The 23,318-nt window shown below is 36.5% G+C and overlaps 1 protein-coding gene across 1 annotated transcript in view; it reads right to left on the bottom strand.

The window, feature by feature from the left end:
- LOC103823257 (transportin-1-like) overlaps positions 1 to 23,318 on the bottom strand; it is a 153,202-nt gene that overhangs the window by 32,772 nt on the left and 97,112 nt on the right. The window contains exons 10-23 of the mRNA XM_050986343.1: positions 21,146 to 21,206; positions 20,302 to 20,477; positions 16,752 to 16,903; positions 15,384 to 15,609; positions 14,275 to 14,446; positions 12,742 to 12,828; positions 11,871 to 11,978; positions 11,491 to 11,649; positions 11,307 to 11,394; positions 10,305 to 10,403; positions 9,997 to 10,092; positions 7,123 to 7,198; positions 6,223 to 6,322; positions 4,697 to 4,771 (exon numbers count right to left, since the gene is read on the bottom strand). Coding sequence (XP_050842300.1) covers positions 4,697 to 4,771; positions 6,223 to 6,322; positions 7,123 to 7,198; positions 9,997 to 10,092; positions 10,305 to 10,403; positions 11,307 to 11,394; positions 11,491 to 11,649; positions 11,871 to 11,978; positions 12,742 to 12,828; positions 14,275 to 14,446; positions 15,384 to 15,609; positions 16,752 to 16,903; positions 20,302 to 20,477; positions 21,146 to 21,206 — 1,675 coding nt within the window. The remainder of the gene's footprint in view (positions 1 to 4,696; positions 4,772 to 6,222; positions 6,323 to 7,122; positions 7,199 to 9,996; positions 10,093 to 10,304; positions 10,404 to 11,306; positions 11,395 to 11,490; positions 11,650 to 11,870; positions 11,979 to 12,741; positions 12,829 to 14,274; positions 14,447 to 15,383; positions 15,610 to 16,751; positions 16,904 to 20,301; positions 20,478 to 21,145; positions 21,207 to 23,318) is intronic.

A 23,318-nucleotide genomic window follows, 5' to 3' on the forward strand; every position in this document is an offset into this window, starting at 1 on the left:
AAGCCAGGGAAAATGTGGGTCCTCTCAGGAAGGATATGGGAGACCTGTTTACCCAGGACATAGAGAAGGCTGAGGTACTCAATGACTTTTTTGCCTCAGTCTTCACCAGCAATTGGTCCAGACACACCACCCAAGTTGCAGAAGATGAAAGCAGGGACTGAGACCGGGTTTGAAACCATTTAGGGTACCTGAAGGTGCACAAGTCCATGGGATCTGACAAGATACATCCACTGGTCCTGAGAGAACTGGCCAAGGATATCCATCATATTTAAGAAGTCATGGCAGTCCAGAAAAGTTTCCCCTGACTGGAAAAGGGAACACATAAACCCCATTTTTAAAAAGGGAAATAAGGAAGTCCCAGGGAACTACAGTCCAGTCAGCCTCACCTCAGTGCCAGGCAGGGTTGTGGAGCAGATCCTCCTGGAAACTATGCTAAGACACATGAAAAACAAGGTGGTGATTGCTGACAGCCACCATGGTTTCACCAAAGGCAAAACAAGCCTAAAGAAACTTGATGGTCTTATATGATGAGGTTATGGTAGTGGTGGATGAGGGAAGAGCAACTGACATCATCTACCTGGACTTGTGCAAAGCGTTTGACACTGTCCCGCATGACATCTTGGGCTCTAAACTGAAGAGATGTGGATTTCATGGGTGGACCACTCAGTGGAAAAGGAATTGGCTGGATGGTCACACTCAAAGTATGGTCAACAGCTCAATGTCCAAGTGGAGACCAGTGACAAGTGCTGTCCTCAGGAGTCAGTGTTGGGACCAGCACTGTTTAACATCTGTGTCAGTGACATGGACAGTGGGATTGAGTGCATCCTCAGCGATTTTGTCAATGACACTGAGCTGTGTGGTGGGGTAGACACACTGGAGGGAAGGGATGGCATCCAGAGGGACCTGGAGAGGCTTGAGAGGTGGGTTTGTGTGAACCTCATGAAATCAACAAGTCCAAGTCCCATTGCCCATGGGAATCACATGAGGTTTAATAAGAACAAGTGCTGGTGCTGCACCTGGGTCAGGTCAACCCCTGGTATCAACACAGGCTGGGGGATGAACAGACTGAGAGCAGCCCTGCTGAGAAGGACTTGGGAGTGCTGTTGGATGAGAGGCTGGACATGAGCTGGCAATGTGTGCTTGCAGCACAGAAAGTAAATTGTATTCTGGGCTACATCAAGAGGTGTGACCAGCAGGTCAAGGGTAGGGATTCTGCCCCTCTGCTCTGGTGAGACCCCACCTGGAGTATTGCATCCAAATCTGTGGTCCCCAGCACAGGAAGGACATGGACCTGTTGGAGCGAGTCCAGAGGAGGCCATCAAGATGATGAGAGGGATAGAGCACCTCTCCTACAAAGACATGTTGAGACAGCTGGGGTTGTTCAGCCTGAAAAAGAGAAGGCTTTGGGGTGACCTAATTGCAGCCTTCCGGTACCTGAAGAAAGATGGAGAGGGACTTCATACAAGTTGTGTTTGTGGACAAAAAGCTTGACATGACTCAGCAATATGCACTTAAAGCCCAGATACCAACTGTATCCTGGGCTGCATTCAAAGCAGCATGGCCAGCAGATGGAGAGAGGGGATTCTACCCTTCTCCTCTGCTCTCCTGAGATCCCACCTGAGCCTGCAGCTCTGGGGTCCTCAACACAAGAAAGATGTCTACCTGTTGGAGCGAGTCCAGAGGAAACTACTAAGCTGATCAGAGGGCTGGAGCCCCTCTTCTATGAAGACAGGCTGAGAGAGTTGGGGTTGTTCAGTCTGGAGAAATGAAGACTTCAAGGAGACCTTAGAGCACCTTCCAGTACCTAAAGGGGGCTTATAAGAGCTGGGGAGGGACTTTTCACAAGGGCATGGATAGGACAAGGGGGAATGACTTCAAATTGAAAGAGGGCAGGTTTAGATTAGATGCTGTGAAGGTTATGAGACACTGGAACAGGTTGCCCAGAGAGGCTAAGAACTCCTTATCCCTGGAGGTGTTCAAGGCCAGGTTGGATGGAGCATTGAGCAACCTGGTCTAGTGAAAGGTGTTTCTGGCAGTGGCGGTGGATTGGAACTAGATGATCTTAAAGGTCCCTTCCAACACAAACCTTTTTGTGATTCTATGATTCTAATGTCTTTCTTAAAGGAAAAAAACCCAACATTTCAGTTAAGGGTGACATATGCAATATCGCTACGCACACAGATTAGCATAAAGTATATAAATATATATTCTATATAAATTTAAATATACATATGTGTGTGTATGCAGTTTTAATGACTATGGTGAAAGCCTAGAGTTAGGCTAAACATTTTGTCAATTGACACAGTTTATATGTTAAGATTACTGCATTCACATTCATTGTTTTAAACCTATAATATGTTCTGGGAGGAAAGCTGAGCCAGAACCACTGCCAGCATTTGACAGAATGAATGCCTGTCAATTTCTTGCAAAAAACAAAAGTATCCTGTGAGACCTGTGTTTTTTCCATGGAACCTGTAGAAAAACTGTTACTAAAAAGGAAGCTATTAAAATCTTTTGTGTTTTGAAAGAACAGAGATCCACAACATAAGAGGAAAAAAAAATAAAAATCAAATCTACAGGTTTCAGTCTGGACCCTCCAATGTAATAAATTAACTGAAAGCTACAAAAATTGAATGACACTGTCAAAAAGGTCTTAGTATCTTAGCTCCTCTTAATAGAAAAGTTTTGGTTTGTTTTTCTTTTCTAAACTCAAAGGTACATAATTGTGTAACAGTCTATCATGAAAACATCCTCACAAAAAAGGCAATGTCAAAGTTAAAGCTTGTGATACTGAGTTCACCCTCAACACAACTTTCTCAAGCAGAGCTGTTTATAAACAGCATGTAACAATATTACAGTGTCACAACTTAATTTACTGCTTTTCTCCCTGAAAGAGACCTTCCACAGACAGATTCACCTCTCTTTCCTAACCCAAAGAGTCTGATTTGGCAGCTGCCAAGAAGCTACCAAAAAAAAAAAAAAATCGAAGAATGTTCAGGTACAACAAAAGGAGGACTTTAAAAAAATATATTACAGGACAATTTTAGCAATTGAGCTTCAGTTACAGTATTCAGATATCTTGCTTTTATAAAACATGATACAATTAGGGTATATATCAGATCTCAACACTGGCAGCTCGTGCACCTTTGCTCTTGGAAGGAGTATTTTCTCTCTTAGCTCTAGTGCTCCAAAACCAACAAGCCAACCAACCCACCCCCCCCAAAACCCAAACACTATCCACTATCAAGAGAAAGACCTTGGGGGACTACAAAATTTTTTTCTCATTATTTCTAAAAGGCATAATTATAATTGGAAAATATGTAACTGGACTACAATAATCATGTATTCAACTAACAGAAACTCATTTCAATGAGGAAGTAATCAAAAAAATTTGTATGCCATCACTTGAAGAAAGCTTTGTCTCTGTCCTTGCTTGGCAAAAACCACAAAAAATACACTTTAAAAAGCAAGGATGTCTTTATGCCAAGTGACCAAGAAACACTGTGTCTACTTTGAATGCATTAGATCCCATGTGGATATACTGGAAAGAATCTGAAAAAGAGGAGCATAGCTTTTTGAAGTAAGTATTGAATGGTGAAGGACCAGGACAGAAACATGTACTGAAACTGCTTTGGACAACCATCACAGACAGCATCCTGGACTTTCTTTTAAGCTTGTATTTCTTGTTTCCTTATGCTGATGCTAGAATACTCAGAGCCATGCATTTCCTGACCCTGATATTCCTTTGAAGCTTCTCAGATATTTTGTCTCCTAACTAGGACAGTGAGATTTTTTTGTCTTTGATACTCAAGACAGGATTCCAAAGTTCTAGTCTGTTCTGATGCACACACTTGGTATTACTTGAAGAGGAAGTGCCAATATTGGCCCACAATTCAAGTATGTACTTAGAAATATGTTCCATTTTATGTTTAAGAGGACCATTAACTTTTGACATTCATCCTTCCTAAAACTAGAGATTTCACTTTACAACATACAAGAAAAGCCACACTACTGAACAATAACAGCCTCTGTGCATGAAACTGAAATAAGTTTATTTTGTTCTGGTTTTTAACTGAAGACACTAGTGCATAAACACAGTATATTATTTTCTGTCTCTGTGTGTGTTTTGTTTATTTCACAGAAGGCAAACAGTCCTTTTGATTAAATTCTATTGACACTTTGTCTAGGGATGCATTCTTGGCTATATCAGTACATAAGTTTCTTGAAGACTTGCTTATCCAAGAGCAATTCTGAGGAGGGTTAAGCAGTCCCAAAAACTTATTTTCAGCTGGAGCAAGATAAACAGATCAGGATACTACTGGAAGATTTTCCATTTTCAATTTTCTAGATAATAAAAAAAAAAATATATTCTTGGGGGGGGGATGGGTCTTAAACCACACAGATCTAATTTTCTAGGAAAAAAAAAAAAAAAAGGGGAAAAAAAGTTTTCTATGTGGTATAAAACCCCCTGTTCTTCCAATTGCAGCCAAAACATAGTAAGGCTGGACATTACAGAAATATAAGTTAAAAAAAAAAAGATTTTTTTTTGATGTTTTGTTTGAAAGTTTATGACTTTGCAAGAAAGCCTTCATGACCACAAGTACAGTAAGTGTTAATAATGGAAATAAAAAACAAGGAAAAAAATGGATCCAAAAATAACCACAGTTCAGATATACTGTCATACTAGAAACATTACCTTACAGAACATGTCTCGGAGATCATCTTTTGGGTTAATCCACGATGCAACAGCATCACAAAAAAAAATGAAGTCCTATAAGATTAAACAATCACATAGGTTAGGAACCTCACATTTATAGGTCTGAAAACAATGTCCAATGTTTTTTATATGAACTATGCAGGGTATCTGATCCTAACTCACAACTGCTTTTAGTTTTATGCCTTTATTTTCTAGTTAATTCAGACAATAATGGTAAGCTATTGTATGTTGAAGTATATGGAAATATAAATAGATGAGTGTAGGAATACATTTGTTTCATAGGATTTTTTATTAAATTGAACCACAGTTAAAAACACCCCAAACCAACAAACAAACACCTCCCCCCCCTCCACACCACACTTGTCTAACTAATCCTTTCAGTACACATTATAAGTTTGAGAACCAATCATCTCAATAACAATCAACAAACTTGGGATCACACTTGCAACTTACTCTCATGTATTTTCAGTTGGGAAAAAAGCTGTTGTATTTTTTTAAGCAGAGCCAGAAGTTGTTTCTGGAATACACAGAATGTGTACATGTTCAAAACTAAAGCCACCCCGAAATCACTATTTTGCTTTACCTCCTACTATATCATTAAAACATCAGTCTTAATGATTAAGTTGATAATGCATGTTTTTTGATAGGAACTGAGGATAACAACTACATAGGAGGAAAGCTTGGATAATGAAGAGAGTCTTTAATTGCTCCCTCCGTTTAAGCTGTGTGAAAGAACAAACAAGACAGCAGAAGAGGAAAATACTAAGTACAAGATAAGGGATATGTGAAATGAACTGAAAAATTCAAAACAAGATAAAGGTTCAATTCTTGCATTTCAGGGAGAAGGATTCCAGGCAGAGGAGAGAGAAATTCACCTTTATTTTCCTCTTAGAAAATATTACCTTCATGCAGCTTTACCTTGGAGCTGCACAGACTAAAGAGCAAATCATATTCTAGAGATGTACAATTTATTTTAAAGGGATGCATCTTCCTTGTCATGTTGACTATTTAAGCAATATATCCAAAGCTGAAAGAGAATCTTCCCTGACCAAGTTTTAAGAATGAAGGGGTGGTTATTGTTTTTGTTCTGTTTCTTTTTTTAAAAGCCTAGATTGTATCTAAAAAATAGGTTTCAATATGTCAGGTTTTGTCTTGTATTTTCATACATATCATCAACATAAAAAAGACTGATAAAAGTATCAAAATACAGTCAATCAAAGTTCATTATTGACATATTCCTTGTAAGTAAAAGACAAAAAATGAATTTAACAATGCTGTCTTCCTTTCCATAAGTGATAATTACTGAAGCAGAAATCCTGAAGTATCATGATATGTATAATTTGAAATATAAACATTTTGGTCTCCTTGATGCCTAAAAAGAAATTACAGCACATACTACTGGGAATCGACTTCAAGCTAAATATTTTTCATACTCCATATACAGCTTTCACTAAATTTCACATGAGCAAAGAAAAAAGAAGTTAAGATCTATTTATGTATCTTACTTGGACTACTCCACTGGGGTTGACTGAGATCATGGTACATATCCCACGGAACGCTGAATCCTTTTCCTCATTGTCTCTTATGTTTCGCAGAGAAGTGCACCTAGTAAGTTGGAGAGCAAAACTTAACTAATTCTATTACTTTTTGATTCAGTCAAGTCAGGACTAGATGACAGCATTTGATGGAATAAGTCACACTGATAAGATTATCTGAAACCCTATTTTGAACACTTAGAAAAATACTTGTTGCACATAGTATTTACTATGTAGTAATACATATATAGTATATTCCCATTAGGTATCATCTACAGAATTTTGCTTTCCTGTTGTACTATATAGTTAGAAAGTGTGACCTGTATTCCATTAAATACAAAAGAAACACATATAAAAATAATTATAGAAACTATCATTATTAGAAGCAGAACATATAATACTATTGCAATATGAATTATGTCAGATATCACTTAAAGAACAATTATTTAACCTTTACAGCAGCAAGCAAACTATTTTATATATAACAAGTATAGAAATAGATTACTTACAGCAATTCAAGCCTCAGACTGAATTTTAAGTAAAGTAATGCACAGTTTAAATTTTAGAGTATTTGCATGCATTGTATTATCATTCTCGTGGATTTTAAAATGCTCTTTCATAGTCAAGCTTTAACACGCAAGCATGTGACAATCTTATCCCATGCATAAATTAGTCGTTAGCCACAACATAAAGAATACATGACAGTGCTACTAAAAACTCACAAACCTGATAGGACAAGATTAGTCACATGGTTGGCAATGATTAAGGATTGAGATTTTGTAACCAACTGAAAATATATCTAAAAGTGAGATAGAAGAAAGAAAGAAAGTGAAGAAAAATGAATTAAAAAAAAATTTGAATAATACACACCAGGGTCTTATAAACTGCTGTAGCATGGGGGCCACCTCTTGAGGACAAACGTAACCAAGACGACCAATTGTTATTGCTAAGGTAATGCAATCACGGTTATACACCACCAAACGCCAACCAAGACATGAGCAAATGAGGGGGGAGGAGAAAAAATAAAGAAAAAACAACAAATAACTCAGAAACAGAAGCCAACAGAATCTGTATATGATAGTAAACATAAGATTTCACCAGTGCTGTTTATTACAACCCCTTGAATAAGAGGCAGCAACATATATGGTATAGTCTCCAGGGTAAAAGAAAAATTAAAGAAGTAAATGAGAGAACACCAAAAAACACAATTTGAAATACAAAGGCTTTCTGATGTAAGTAGTCATTCTGGTCTCTTCAGAATCACCTCTTACAGTAAATTTACCTACTATACACTTAAAAGTTTTTAATAAAAAGTACTATTATGGATACTATTGATAGAAAGGAATTAACCATTTTTGGTTTTAGTATCAAGTAGTCCTAAATATTTTATTTTTTCAGTATTTAGAATTCAAGATTTTGATAGGCCTACTATCAGTAAAAATACATTTATAAACACTTTTACATGGAATACATTGTGGTCTATCTAATAAACACTAAATAGATTAAACACTCTCAAAGAGACCCAAATATTTGCTTTCTTCATAATCTTGTAGAAAAATTAAAGTGGTTGCTAGCTCATAGCAAGTGACTGGATAAAATTAATTTTTGAATCCAAATATTTTTCCTGTTTAGAAAAACTTCCTCATAAAAGTTGTTTAATAATCTGACTTTTTATACAAAAGCATAAAGACAAAAAAAGTAAAACTGCTTCTCTGAATGATTAGGTATTGTGGTCCTTTGTTCTGAGGGCCAGACTGAAGATAATATCATCATGAAAGTGTGTTTTAATGGTGTTTGCTCAACTCACAAAAGATTAATCTTCAGAAAAAAGAGAAGGTGGGAAATAATGTATCAGGATTACTTGAAGCAAAATACATGAATAATACTAAAATCCAGCAGATTTATATGAAGCAAAGAAACCTATGTTCAAGGGACATACTATGCAACACTAATTAACAGGCGTTTGTGAACAGTTTCATGAAACATGCAATAAAGCAGATGATGCTTTCTCTAATAAAAGTTTAGTGTAGGATACACCAGAAGTTTTAAATGTACCCATTCCATGAAAGCTACATCTCACTGGTAATGTACTATTTTGCCCAGACATTAACTGATTTCAAATTTTTAGCAGATCTAACTCAAAACTGCATTTGAAGTGATACTTTCGAATGAAAGTGCACTTCTAAGGTTTATCTGTAAATTCTCACATCTAGAGTCTGTATGAGGAATAGTAATTTCTGTCAAAGGGTAACTTTTTGGCATGTACTCATTATTTTCTATGCAACTATTTTACTTGAACTGATCTCATATGTTTCTATAACAGAAGTGTTTTCATAGCTCATTACATAACAACCTACAGTAGAAAACATTAATACTCTTGCACATACCAATGGCTTGTAGCACAATATCCCACAAGAAAGTTATCATTACACCACACTCAACATTTATTTACAGCTTTGCATCTGCATTTAAAGTAACTATTAAGATACTAAAAAAAGTCAGTGTTTGGATGCCTAAAAAAATTCTCTACCAGTGATGGAAGCAAACTTTTAGGTACTGGATGTTTCTCAGATACAGATATTACATATCCATCAATACAGACAAATGGGGTTGGGGGCAAGGGGTAAGAAAATTTATATTGCTATACTATTCCATGGTGCATTTCATAACAAGCAATTAGCATGAAAATTATCTTTTCAAAAAGCAGTACCTACAATATGCCAGACAACTAGGCAATTTTTCCTTCAAGTTCACCTTCCATACTAAATGAGGGGATGGGATGTGGAGAATACTGAAGGAAAAATATGCATAGAAAGAAATCCCAATTTATCTCATACTTAGCTCAAGCCCAAATGTAACTAGCACTGAATTTGCATCATTTTCAATTATGTTCAGTATAATGACTAAGCTATCATTTTTCTTACAAGACAGTTTTCAAACAGAAAAAAATCAAAATATTCTCAATTAGTAAAATAGTAAACCTGAAACCTGTTAAATTGTTAATAAAGTTTTGCTGAAGTATGGAAGGTGTTCCTTATACTAGAACATGCCCTGTATAAATGCAAAAAACCAAGCCTCAGAAATTTCAGTTCAATAAGGCATTTGGGGACTGCTTCCATTTTGGAAGGCAAAGCAGCTGGCCAGAACATAGAAACATACTTGCCAGTGTTAAGACTTCTTTTTAGAAATTTGTCATTAAGTAACCAGGTAATAGAAATTATACATAATTTCAGTTATGTTGTGGTAAAACTGCCATCACAGATCTAGATTTTTGTGCATATTACTACAAAGTAATATTTTTTAAAAAGTGCATTATTGTAAATTCAAAGAGTTCATTATTTTTTATATATATGCCAATTACATTTGTTTCAGACACTAGACATGTACATACAGTACACATGAAAGGACATGCATATATTAAAATCAGTGTAAAGCCACAAAGTCTTTAAGTGTTACTGCATACATCTGTCATATTGTATACATAAATAAAATTGGAAGAATACTTAAATAGATGATAAATAAATATAAACTGCTATAAAGATGAGAAAGCAATAACTCTAATAATCTAGATATATGATAGATGTTTTTCTGCAAGACTGAGACTTGTAAGAGTTTCTCCAAAACAGTTGTTTTTGCTTATAAAAGCCAAACATATAGCAATAAAATAAGTTCTATTCATTTTTTTAAAATCATTGTAGAAAAAAATTAATTCCCTTAACCATAAATGATTCAGTTTTTGGATACCTGTGTTCTCTAACAATGTCTTTGGTGTGTTGGGTCTGTTAATTATTTCTACAAGCTGGTGCAACACCATTGGAATATAATGCTGCATCTCTATACCTGAAACAGCCAAAAGAAAAAACATTCAGAAGAAAATGACCATTAATATATATAATCTATTTAGATCTGGTACATTGAACTTCCTGTCAAAGACAAGAATGGAAAACTGAATTTAAAATTTTAACATGAAAGCATCACTAGAAATAAAAAACAATCAACAACCCAAACAAACCATTCTAAATATGCAAATATTCAAAGAAAAAAAATCTTACCCATTTGGATGGAGATTTCTCCAATCGCCCAGGTGGCATTGTTACACACAGAAATGAATTCAGGGTTTAGGTTTGTTCCCAAAATGGGCATGAAATCAGCTAGAAAGAACATTTTAAAATCTCATCACACAATACAAGCAACCATCTTGTTCTATTATTGTAAGATCACAAGGAGAGGGAGTTTAAAAAAAAAATCATATAAGTGTATTTAAATTCTTGTAAAGCATTACACTTGAATTAACAAGAGCTGTATTTTTGCTATATATCAGATTAATCTGGATGATACAACCTAAGCAGATCAATGTAAATTCTTTCAAACTATGATTTAAAAATATTTCTAATAGATTTTACATTGATGTAACTCTAGAAACCTTTTTTATCCCCTTCCCGGGAGTAGGGAAAGAAAAGCACACCCGGATAGCTATGTATTCAGCTGTGCTAAAAAAAAAAAAAAATTACCAAACACCTCTCCCCAAAACAAACACCCCCTTCAGCAACAAAAACAAAAACCCACCAAACACAACACCAAGCCCCCCCAAAAACTCCAACAGCCAACAAAAATGAAGCCTAGAAAGCAAATCCCAGCTTTGATTAAAATGACAGACGTTATAATCTATCTTTATTACTAATATTTCACTAAAATTAAAATTCCAAGCCTATCCAAGTATTCATAGATTCTAGTAGAGTAAAAAACCTACAAAGCAGCTGTTCTAATTGAAGTGTAAGTACATATGTTTTTCTGTATTCCAGCAAAACAGGAAGCATGTTACATTATAAAAATCAAGCAACAAGATGAATTTTTGCACTGTCTACAAAAAGAACAACACGTCTTAAAACACACAGTTTAAAGGAGAAAAGACTACAGACCCTTGCTGATAAAGGAAAACTAAAATCTACACCATGACAAGGTAACCCACAGAAAAGGGAACTTAACAATGGCTAAACCATCCTCCTATCAGTTTGTAAAACAAATTAATTATTTAATATGCAAAAGAAACATACCGATGCAAGGCTTAACATGCTGAAAACACGCCTTTGTCAGATCACCTAACAATGCAAAAGAACTCTGCCGCACCTCAGGCATTTTATCCTAAAGAGAGGAAGAAAAAAAACCTGACAATTCTAGAAATGTTTCTGATTCTCTTTAGAAATGAAATTCTTGGATTAAACAGATTACTCATCTCACCTGCATACATTGGTACATTAGTGTCAGGATATTGCTGCAAGCCACTAGCTGTTCAATGTTGCCTCCAAGTCCTTCAGCTAAACCACTGAGTAAATCAAGAGCTACAATCATGAAATCTTTATCTGGAGCCTCATATTGGTCTGGCTGAGCATTGTGCAACTGCAACAAATAATTACGCATTTTCAAAATGAGTATTAGATTTTCTCAGGGGCATGCATAAAAGTAAAAACAAACAAACAATTAAGTTTCAGAACTGCAGCTTCATTTAAATATTCAATAATTAATACTACAAATCTCCCTGCAAACCCCTAACTTTACATAGTTAATACATTGGTTTAAGGAGATATTCTGAAAACATTGGAATAGCAATAGAAAAATACCATGGCTTGTGCAAGAGTCTTCTGCACCAGATTGACACAACGCTGGTACACAGGCTCACAGTATGGAAGAAATCCAGATTGCAAGGCAGTAGCAACTGATGACAGGCACTGGAATAAAATAAAGAAGAAGGAAAAAAACTGAGAGAGACACTAACTTTCTTCATCTCCCTCAAGTACCCTTTACTTGTGTGTAGTAAATGAAAAGCATTTAAAGTATACCCACAAGTAACTGTTTAAGTAAAAACAACCTGGAAAGGTAGTACTGATTAGCTGAGCCAAGGCGACCATTTATTTATTGTTATTCTCTCCTATGTATGTCAGTTGAGAAAATTTCTCAGGAACAGCATCTTCTTCAAGGTGCCAAGACAGTTCATATGAAGACAATTACTATAATTCAGCTAGCATTTACACTAAACTTCACTATGCTGACAATGTACAAGCCCTAACATTACCCAAGAGTTATGAAACTAATTTCTCTAGAAGTGTTTTCCTGCTTCACACTTGGAAAGTACAGAGAACAGACTACATTGTCTGGTTCATACCTTCAGCTTGTTGGTAATTTTTTTAATGAAGGGACGAAGGGAAAGCAGGGAGAAAAGGCAAGAACAACAGGGATGGAACAATTTTTTAAAAACAAAGAATCCCAAAGAAAACACCCAAGAATGGCAGGGAAAAAAATAATTCTAAAAGTTTTTTGCTAAACTTAATAACATTTCCTCAGTTAAAAAAATTTCTCACTATTGTCATAATATTTTCTCCGTAATGGGAAATACCTAACACTGACAGCATTTATAGTCACACTTCCTAGTAGGAACATCCTTAGTAGAAGAGGCAATTCCCAAAAGACACATACCCAAATTTTAACATTTACCTCCAATAAAGGGAAGAGATCTTTGTCTTCATCCTTCAACATGTTCCACTTCTGGATTAATGGAGGCATCAGCATCTGAATATATTCCTGTTTAAGATGAAAATGCATCAGCTACTGAAGCATTTAATTGCATACTAGTTTATTTCAAAGATAGAAAATTTATATATTCTACCTTTCCAGGAGAAAAAAATTATATAGTGTAATTCAACCTTTGTTGAAATATATAGTAGTTGAATATTAGAACTTAAATTTTATGTCTTAAGATTTTTTGCTGAGGCACATAAGTACCTTTGCAAAACAAATATTTTCTTCCAGGTCTGGCTTCAGTCTAGCAACTTTTAATAGCTGCCTGGGTTGTTACATATCTATAGGATTGACTCAGGGGCTACAGAAAATGTTTTTACCAGCAATACCATCTAGCTGTGCATCTGCCACCTCCTTTTCTCAATCATCTTCCATTGCCCTGATGCTACAAACTCTATCCCCAGAAGTTCCTGAAACCTGTTCCTCATTCAATTACTCATCCATGAAGAAAGTAATTTTCTATCCCTCCAGAAATGCGCACTTACCAATTCTGTATAAAATGTTGCATCTTCTCGGCCACTGCTGTCACAGTCACAAGGACATTAAGCAAGGCATCCCTGTAGTACTGTTGCTCCCAGAAAGTATCCAAAGAGACAACAGATGCTGCCAGCTAATGCTATGTCCAAAGATACAATATTTTAAGCAACTGAAGAAAGTCCCACCATTACCAGGAGCTCCCATTAAGCTTCCTCCTGGTGCTGTCAAAAGTCAAGCTGGCCAGGGCCAGAGAGAGATTGGAAAATATGTCCTTTGATAGTGTGGAGTCTTAAATGGCAAATAAAATGCCATGGCAACAACCCAAATTGTTTTATTCTAGTTTGTCTATGCCATGTGAAGCACTATAGAGAAATAAACCAAATTTCAACAGCATGCATGTGACATATATGTATATCCTATTAATGAACATGTATACTACGAAAATCCCACTACACTTGCCTGTGCTCTCTGTGATTTACTCAAAGGATTCTGTGTTTTTAGATATAAAATGCACATCTATCCCACTCTTAGATAAAGCAATCTCTAATGATGATGTGCTTTGATGCATTGGAAAGACACTCAGAGCAGTTTAACTATACTGAAAGTGGTTACAAACAACAAAAAAGTTAGAAATTAGCACACACATTCTACCAATTTCTTTAAAATCCCATTTCATATCTATATATATCTATATATATCTCCTTTGAGCTGAAAAATTTTGAGAGTAAGAAAAAAAGTCACAATAATGAGAAGTACATTTTACAAGCCACCAAACACACAATTATTTATTCAAAATGGGGAGTATTTACGTAGTGTGAAAATTACATACAGTCTATGTATATTACATGCAAATATTTATTATTATTGAATCCAGGATTTTTGTTTAAAAACATATAAAGCACACTACAAAAGCCACTCAACTAGTTTTTCAATATATGATGAGCATTTCTACAGAACATAAAGTATACTCACAGGTTTATTTAGATGATGTCCTACAGAATCTGCTAGAGTTCCTATAGCATCATAAAGAATGAGCAGGTTTTTATGCTGATATTTACTAAATGCGAAGACCAAAGTGTCAAGTATATATGCAAGATAAGGAACAAGCTCTGTACAAGCCTCCTCTTCTAGAGTAGCAAAGGCACTGATGGACAAAAAAACCCAACCCAAATAGGTCAGTCAGTATCTTGTAAAAACAAAACAAGACCACCCCAAAATGCCCTAAACTACCCATTCCTGTTTAAACATAGAACTGTATTTAGTCTTTAAATTCATCCAAGATATGTTTTCACAATGGTATTATTGAGACAAACTCAATCTATTTTGATTAAACACAAAGATTCAGCTCAAACTGTGATAAGCAAAATTTAAAAATATTCTGGTAAAAAACTTTCTATGGATACATGTTGCAGATCTAATCCTGCTTTATGAAGAAACTTTCTTGGCAGTCTGCTGTGCACTCCTCCCCTACACAAACTGACATGTAAAAGCTTTATTTGCTGAGCTTCCTGGACAAGTGGCATACCCATTCCATTAATGGTGTGTCCATTCTTTTTTTTTTTTTAAATATCAGCAGACAAGGGACAGAAGGGAATCTTACCTTCAAGGATCTCCTTTCAAGAGAAAGGGAATATCCCTTGAAATAGTTGTAACCCAAATTTTTTGGTAATCCTGAGCTAAATATAAACATTGCTAATGCAATGATAGGATAGTTTTCCGGTATTGACCTTGCTCATAGGCCTATAAAAGCCAGATTCCTGGTCAATGAAATTTCAAATACTGAAAATAAACAGGTGTGACATACAGATAATTTCTTTTTACAGCAATAGATTGCTTAGTTTGCTTTTCATATATTCTAAAAACAAACTGGACAAGAGAAAGACCAATTATCTGGTTTTGTTTTACCACAACTCAGTTGTGATGATTTCAGAAGAAGCTGAACCCGCCCCAATTTAAAAGGAAAAAAAAAATACATTAGGAGCTAGAAATGGAGTTATAGAATAATCAATTAAGGCATTAAAATATTTTCCCTTGAAAAAGCAGTGTCATGGATGGTACTTTTTGTTTAAGCTTTGGCTCACCTGCAAGCAGCTTCTTGTACTCTCTTGTTGCTATCCAGAATGCGCTTTAGCAACTCGGTCATTAATGGCTTCAAGTATGTGTCTGGGGGTTGACTAACTACCCAGTGTGCATAGCGACTAAGAGTCCAGCAAGTGATGGAGCGCACAAGAGCCTTTTTATTAGAGAGGCACTGAATAAGGTGAGGGATCAGTTCAGGAAGATATGGAATCATACCCTGCATGCAACCTAGAAGGAAAAATATAGGTATTACAGTATGAGAATTAGAAAACATAATAGAGCTTTTTGTTATTTCCTAGAAGGGATATATTTTCTTCCTCTATCATGTAGTAATACATTTTACCAATATACAAAGCAAGTCTACCTAATTTATGTTAAGTCCTAAAATGAAACCACACCATAAACAGTAATTAAAATCCTCAATTGAATTTACATTCATTCCAACTACATTTCTACTTCAGTGCTTCTCCAATCGCCATAAATTCTGCTTTATTAAAGGGAGTATAGCAAGAACATCCAAATAAAATTGGCTTACAAAGCTTGGAAGTCTTATGCCAGTCTACTCAGAGTGACCAAGACAACAAGCAGAGAAAGATTAGGCCTTGATAACTAATCACCATACCATTAAAAAAGATTTCTTTAAAAATTTAATTTTCTTCTTGTTTTCTCCTAATATAACACAAATACTGACCAACAATAAAAGCTGCACACTTCGAGTCAGCAAGGGCAGTAATACACTAAGATTTGCAAGAAGTACTAACTTTTACCTTGCTTGACTTGAAATCAAAACCAACAAAATGCTTTCTAGCAACAAAGAAAATATATGTTCACTAGGCACTGTAGGAAAAGATAGATAATCCAGGCATGGACCCAAACATATTCCTTCAATTTCCAAAATGGACAGAGATTATGGAAATATAGGCAAAAAGCCAAGACTGTAAGCAAATACAAAGAAATGGAAGTTAACACATTTAAATCAGAGAGCCATCCACAAAAAGCAGCTCAGGGCAGTGAAGTCATGGGACTTGTCTTCTCCATTTCTGAAAACACTGAATGAAATGTAAATATTCCTGTTGCATCAAATCAAGGTAGTATTTCATGAGAGACCAAGAAATATATGCTACAGTGTTAAAAAGGGGAGGAATAAAAGAAATTATCTAAGTTATCGAAGCCTCAAAAAATGCACAGATTTGAAAATGAAAAATTAAACAAGTAACTGCAGTCATCAACCAGAGATTAATCACTTAAAAACAAAACCAAACAGCTAAGGATGTATACTTGCTTGCACGAGTAAATTCATCTAGAAGGAAACCCAGAACTGCTTTAAAACCAATAAAAATTCAGTAACCTGATATGCACTGTTGCCTTACCTTCAGCAATTGCTCCAAGAACAAGAATACCAGATTCTTTAACTACCCATTCAGGATGGAAAAGCAATTCCTTCAAAAGGGGCAAGATGTGTGGCAGAAGTTCATCACGAAATACATTAGCCAGGACATCTAGAGCAGCAGCAGAACATTTCCTGAGGGGAATTAACAATGTTAATCTTCTTATTATACAAGCAGTTGTAGTTAAAAAGTATGATCCTCATTTTAACTTTGAGCTGCCAGTGATTATCTTTCATATTTTTCAGATTCTGTACTGCCTTAGTGTGTAACTCTGAACTTCATATTAAGTGTTAGTAAGTTCTCTTCACAGTTTAGTAAGACAAAACAATCCTTTTCCAGACTGAGAACCAAAGACACCATTGCAGCTTCGGGCACAAAAAGCATAAACAATGGTGAATTGAAGAGAGCAAAGCAGGAGGATGTGACTTCATAACCTGAAGCTGTAATTGGACAATTAACCCCAATATAAATGAACCAAAACTTCTACAACTGTGAAAACTCATGACTGGTCGTCCCTCTTGTGACCATCTTGGATGTAGCCCTGGCCAGGCTCTTGTACTGCGCCCAAGGTGTATCCATTAAGGCCTTTTAATAAATACCTACTTTATTCTTTAACTCTGCCTAGCCTCTGTTCTAGGTCAACCTCTTTAGGCATCACCAGGGTATCAGGAGGAAAGATACTTTAATTTCATTACAATACACAGGGATCCATTGTGCTCTGGTACAAAGCCATAGCTTTTAGAGCGCCATTTTTGCAGCATTTTTATAGCCACTAAAAGGACTTATACACTAGGAATATTAAAAGACTCACTGACAGGTGATGTACTTTGGACCTGATTAGCATAAGAGAGTTTGATAATTAGGATGTCTTGGCAAGAACAAACAGAGCAAGAAGACTGAATCAAGAGAGAAGATCGAATCAAGTTCTACAAACAAGAGATGTTGCAAAATGTATAAGTTTGTTTATGTGATGATTAACCCAGTCATTGTAGTAAAAAATTACTAGCCTTCCTAGAATAGTATATAAGCATATGTAGTCCACAATAAATTTGGATTCTGACCACCACCACTCAGTCTCCCCGCCTCTCTCCATCGCCAATAGACAGGAACCACGCCATTATATTGCAACATTATATACACTACATAATTTCAGGATGGTGTAACACTACAAAAGAGGGAAGGTCTGTGACATGAATGCAACATACTAAAGACATTAAGGATAAATAGCCAAAAAACACTAGCAAGTGATTAAAAAGAAAATATTCGAACATGACCTATGTCTAAGAGCAAAAAAAAGTCAAAATCATCAATCTCTAGAGACTGAAAGAAATTTACTGACTTTTGCTCTAACTCCTAATTCTGTGATGCACCTATTCAAAGAACACTACTTTGAAATTTGTTTGAAAGTTTTTAAACTCATATTTTAGCACACAAAAGCTCATAAAAGAACAGCTTCAAAACATTAATAAAAAATCCTTACTCTGATTTTCTGCTGTAGGGCTGACATGTCTAGAAAAATAATGCTAAGATGGATTTATAAAGAATGCTCATATTACAGAATTTATACAGTATTTTTTCCCAGCATATTATGATCTCAGTTCTTTGATTCAACTGAAACAAAAGTATATACAATACAGGCAATCCGGCAAAATATACATAGCAAATGTAACATGCAAAATTCCTAAACTGGATCTAAACTGCTAGTGGGCTCAAGCAAGACACAGACATTTTTTCAGTTGGGAGGTAGCAACAACAAGAATAGATAATAAATACAAATTTTTTTTACTCTGCTTCTAGATGATGTCCAACAGGTTTGAATAAAACCAAACATGAGCCCTCAACTCAGAGCAGATCTCCACTAAAAAACAATAATAAACACCACAGACTCCCCAAGACCAGCACCTGCTGCTTCAGCTTAGACTGTTTCAGCTTTCTACTAGAGGAAAAAAAGGTGGACCATATTTAGTTACCAGGTCTCATTACTAACCAATGCTGCTGTGTCAGGCTGTGCTGACATTTCCTCTCTGTTCAAATTGGAAGTCAAATATAGAACACTGGATAAGAAATAGGGCATACAGTTCTGAATTTCAGATAATCCAAATTCTGTCAATTACAGATAACATACTTCAAAACAGATTTTTAAACTGTTCTGTTCTCTCTCTTTCCTAGAGAGCTTAGGTTTCCTCATCTTCTTTACCAAAACTGTGGACCACAGAGCACCCTCTGTCATTTCAGTTATGTTTTCCAGGAATATTGATTTAATTCTGCAATCTCTACACACAATGACTACAAGAATAGCATTATGAATTTAAAACTATAAAAAAGATACTTTACAAAGGAAAATATATGTGTCCTTTTTGTCTTCTAAATAATAATAATAATAACAGTATTATCAGTATTAGTATTATTTTAAAATTTAGGTATGCCTCAAAATTGTTCTATCCGTAAGCTTCAAGGCACATTCATCTGTACTACGTCTGAACTACTGGTAATAGTGGTCAGTAGTAGCATACAGGAGGAAGAAAAAAGTCAAACACAAACCAGATATAGAGGGAAGACTGAACTAAAAGAAAGCATTATTAAGCTAAGAACAATGTGTAAGATTGCATTGGATCTGGCTGAGCTGGAGTTCATTTCCCCATAGCAGCCCTCACAGCACTGTGCTTTGCATTTGGAGCTGGTAAAGTGTTGTTTACACACCAGTGTTTTGGTTACTGCTGAGCAGTGCTGGCATAGCATCAGCACTGTCTCAATATTCCATCCCCCATCAGTAGGGTAGGGATGGGCAAGATCCTGGGAGGGGACACAGCCAGGTCAGCTGACCCAAACTGACCAAAGGGATATACCATACCATATGATGTCAGCTCAGATATAAAAGCTAAGGAAGGGAGGAGGAAGGGGATGGCATTCATTACTTATGTTTGCCTTCCGGAGGAGCCCCTAGGAGTGCTGAAGCCCTGCTTCTGGGAAGGTGCTGAACATCGGTCACTGATGGGAAAGAGAAAATAAACCTATTTTGTTTTCCTCTTTCTTTGTGTGCACATTAACTTTCACTTTTGCTTTAGTAAACTGCCTTATCTCAACCTACTAGTTGTTTTCCATTTTCTCTCCCCTGTCCAGCTGGTAAAGGGAGTGATAGAGTGGCTTGGCGGGCACCTGGCATCCAGCCAAGGTCAACCCACTACAACGACTTTTACTAAAGTAAACAGTAATACATGTTTTTTATTACCTTGTAGAATTAAAATGCAGAATCCAAAGCTTCTGTTGAATTGCATCTAGTAGATGTTTGCAGCTCTATTGGCCATATTCAAAATAAGTTTAGAGGTGGCTAGATTTTTCAATAGTTATATAGTAAAAACATCACCTGAAAGACTCCCTTCTGCCCAAAACACCAATTATATCAGCAGATAGTTCATTTTCTATTCAAAAGCAAATCCTCAGTATTCTTATACAAAAACTCCTCTGTTTACTGTGGTTCTTGTATTATGCAAGTAGCTATATTTTAAAACATTTTACACATTACTTTGACATACTCAAATTCCAGTCAGAAATAGTATCGTCATCATCAAGATCATTGTCGTCATCATCGTCATCATCATCTTCAATACGATCTTCTTCATGTGGCTGAGCTACTGTCCGCGAACGATGAAAACGAGGTCTTATGTCCTGTTCACTATCTGGAATAGCTTCATCTTCTTCAACATCCCCCTGTCAAAAAATTTTATCAGATAAACCAGTGCAACTATATTGCTCAAGGAAGTTAAGAATGTAGTGCAAATTTTAGTTCAATATTTTATAAACGTGAGAAATTCACATCCCACTTGTGCTGCCTAGCTAACTAAAAATGCCATTGTTCCTGCATTGTGATACAGTATTTACCAGAAAAATTTTGGGAAAACAGAAGCAACAGAGGTAATCTCACAGAAAAGCACAAAGTACTCTTCTTGTTAAGAAATTACTCTTGATGGGAAGGAATTAGAAAGAAGAAGATATAGAGAAATTCTAGTACACAGACACATTCTAAAATGTTGTGATGGAAAAAGCTGTGTAGTTCAAGCTAGAAGGGCATTAAAATTAATGCTGATAATTTCTTTATAGGCTGCTTTGCTGCAGTAATTCATGGGTAAAAGTATCCCAGCTCTGCCAAAATTTGGTGGAAGGGGAGAGGAGCAAAGCAGGAAAACCCACAGATTATTTTCCAACAAACATGGCAGCAGTCGCATTCAGTTTTTGGAACAGCACACCTTGCCCCAGAAAACTAAATCTCTATAGAACAGATGGCAGACCAGATCTGGTCTACCAGCTCAACCATTCTGATTTACAAGTCAGAAGATAACCAGATATTCGTACTGAGTATAAAAGAAAGGAATGCTTACCTTTAACAGAATAATATCAATCTCTGAATATTTCATACCATTTACCAGCACAGGTATCAGTCTACAAAGAAATATTGATACATGTCAAGAAGGAAGACCCTGGTAACTACAGGCCTGTCAGTCTCACTTCAGCACCTGGTAAAATTATGGGGAAATTTATTCTGGGACTTATTGAAAAACACTTGAGAGACAATGCAGTCATTGGTCACAGCCAGCATGGGTTCTTGAGAGGAAAGTCCTGCTTAACCAACTTAGTTTCCTTTTACAAGGTCACCCATCTAGCTGACAAAGGGACACCAATAGATGTGAGGATTTTTTGATTTTTAGCAAAGCTTTCAATACTGTTTCTCACAGTATCCTTCTGCACAAAATGTCCAGCATACAGCTAGAAATGTTTATAATAGATTGAGTGAACAACTGGCTGACAGGTCAGGCTCAAAGGCTTATAGTAAATGGGGTCACATCAGACTGGAAACTGGTTATCCGTTGATTCCCCAGGGTTCAATTTTAGGGCCAGTGCTCTTTAATGCTTTAATAAATTATCTGGAAGCAGGAATCAAATGTACATTAAGTAAGTTTGCTGATGATACTAAAGTAGGAGGAGCTGTGGACTCCCTGGAGGCAGAAGCACCCTGCAGAGACAGACAAATGAGAGGGCTGGGCAATCACCAACCATATGGAGTTTCACAAAGAAAAGCGCTGGATTCTGCACCTGGGATGGGGCAACCCTGGATGTACAGACAAACAGGAGAACAAGAGGCTGGAGAGCAGCACTACAGAAAGGGACCTGGGGGTTCTGGTCCATGGCAGGTTGAATGTGAGTCAGCAGTGCCCTGGCAGCCAGAAGGGCCAACCATATCCTGAGGTGCATTAGGCACAGCATCAACAGCTGGGCAAGGGAGGTGATTGTTCCACTCTGCTCTGCACTGGTGCAGCCTCATCTTGAGTGCTGTGTGCAGTTTTGGGCACCACAGTATAAGAAAGATATAAAGCTATTAGAGAGCATCCAAAGAAGATGGTGAAGGGTCGCAAGGGCAAGACTTATGAGGAGTGGCTGAGGTCACTTGGTCTGTTCAGCCTGGAGAAGAGAAGGCTGAGGGGTGACCTCATTGCAATCTACAACTTCCTCAAGGGAGCCAGTGGAGGGGGAGGTGCTGATCTCCTCTGTCTAGTGACCAGTGACAGGACCCAAGGGTATGGAATGAAGCCACATCAGGGCAAGTTCAGACGGGACATTAGGAAAAGGTTCTTCACTGAGAGGGTGGTCAAGTTACTGGAACAAGCTCCCTAGAGAAGTGGTCATGACACCAAGCCTGACAAGAGTTCAAGGAGCATCTGGACAACACTCTTAGTCATATGATTTAGTGTTAGATAGTCCTGCAAGCAGCAGGGAGTTGGACTTGATGATCCTTATGGGTCCCTTCCAACTTAAGAGATTCTATGACTCTATGTCAAAATAACACATAAATAAAGCAAGCTGGTTTTCAGTTAGCTGGTCCATAATTTTGGCTGTAACCACACTTCCACCCCCCCAACAACAAAATAAAACCAACACAAAAAAACCCAGACAAAAACTTAGCCTAATAACAAGTCAGCACGTTAACCATACTCCATTTCATGCAGTTCATTAATACTTTGTAATCTGAAAAAGTGTTTATTTTTAACTAGATGTAGCCAAATGGCACAACTGAGTTTTACACTTTAAAAATAGGATATTCTTCCACATTATGAAATCTATTTTGAAGTACCTTTCAGAAATTAAGTCAAAAGCTTTTCAGTAAGAATTCACACTTCCAAAATATGCTGGATAAACAAGTTATTATGTTGGCTCTCCTGTATACCATTTGCCACTTTACTTACCTGTGGCTGAAAACTCTACCTCACTACTCTTAAGGATGGAAGTCTAACTACATCGAGCCCTCCTATCCTTTTGTGATTACTTCAAGTATCACTCCTTAAGACAAGTCCCTGACATTGAAGAGATCTTGACATTAGTCGTCATTAGTCTTTATTAGAACTTTGCTTAGTTATTAAACTGGTTATGGCCATGGGTCTCCTATGGTAATGTTGTACAGCAAAAAAAAAAAAAAGGACTAGGGAAAAAAAAGTCAAGTATTTCACATATAAACACATTCACTACAAAAATTAATCCGTAAAAATAAATGTATGTATT

This window comes from Serinus canaria, chromosome W (genome assembly GCF_022539315.1).
Source record: "Serinus canaria isolate serCan28SL12 chromosome W, serCan2020, whole genome shotgun sequence".
Taxonomy (NCBI): Eukaryota; Metazoa; Chordata; class Aves; order Passeriformes; family Fringillidae; genus Serinus; species Serinus canaria.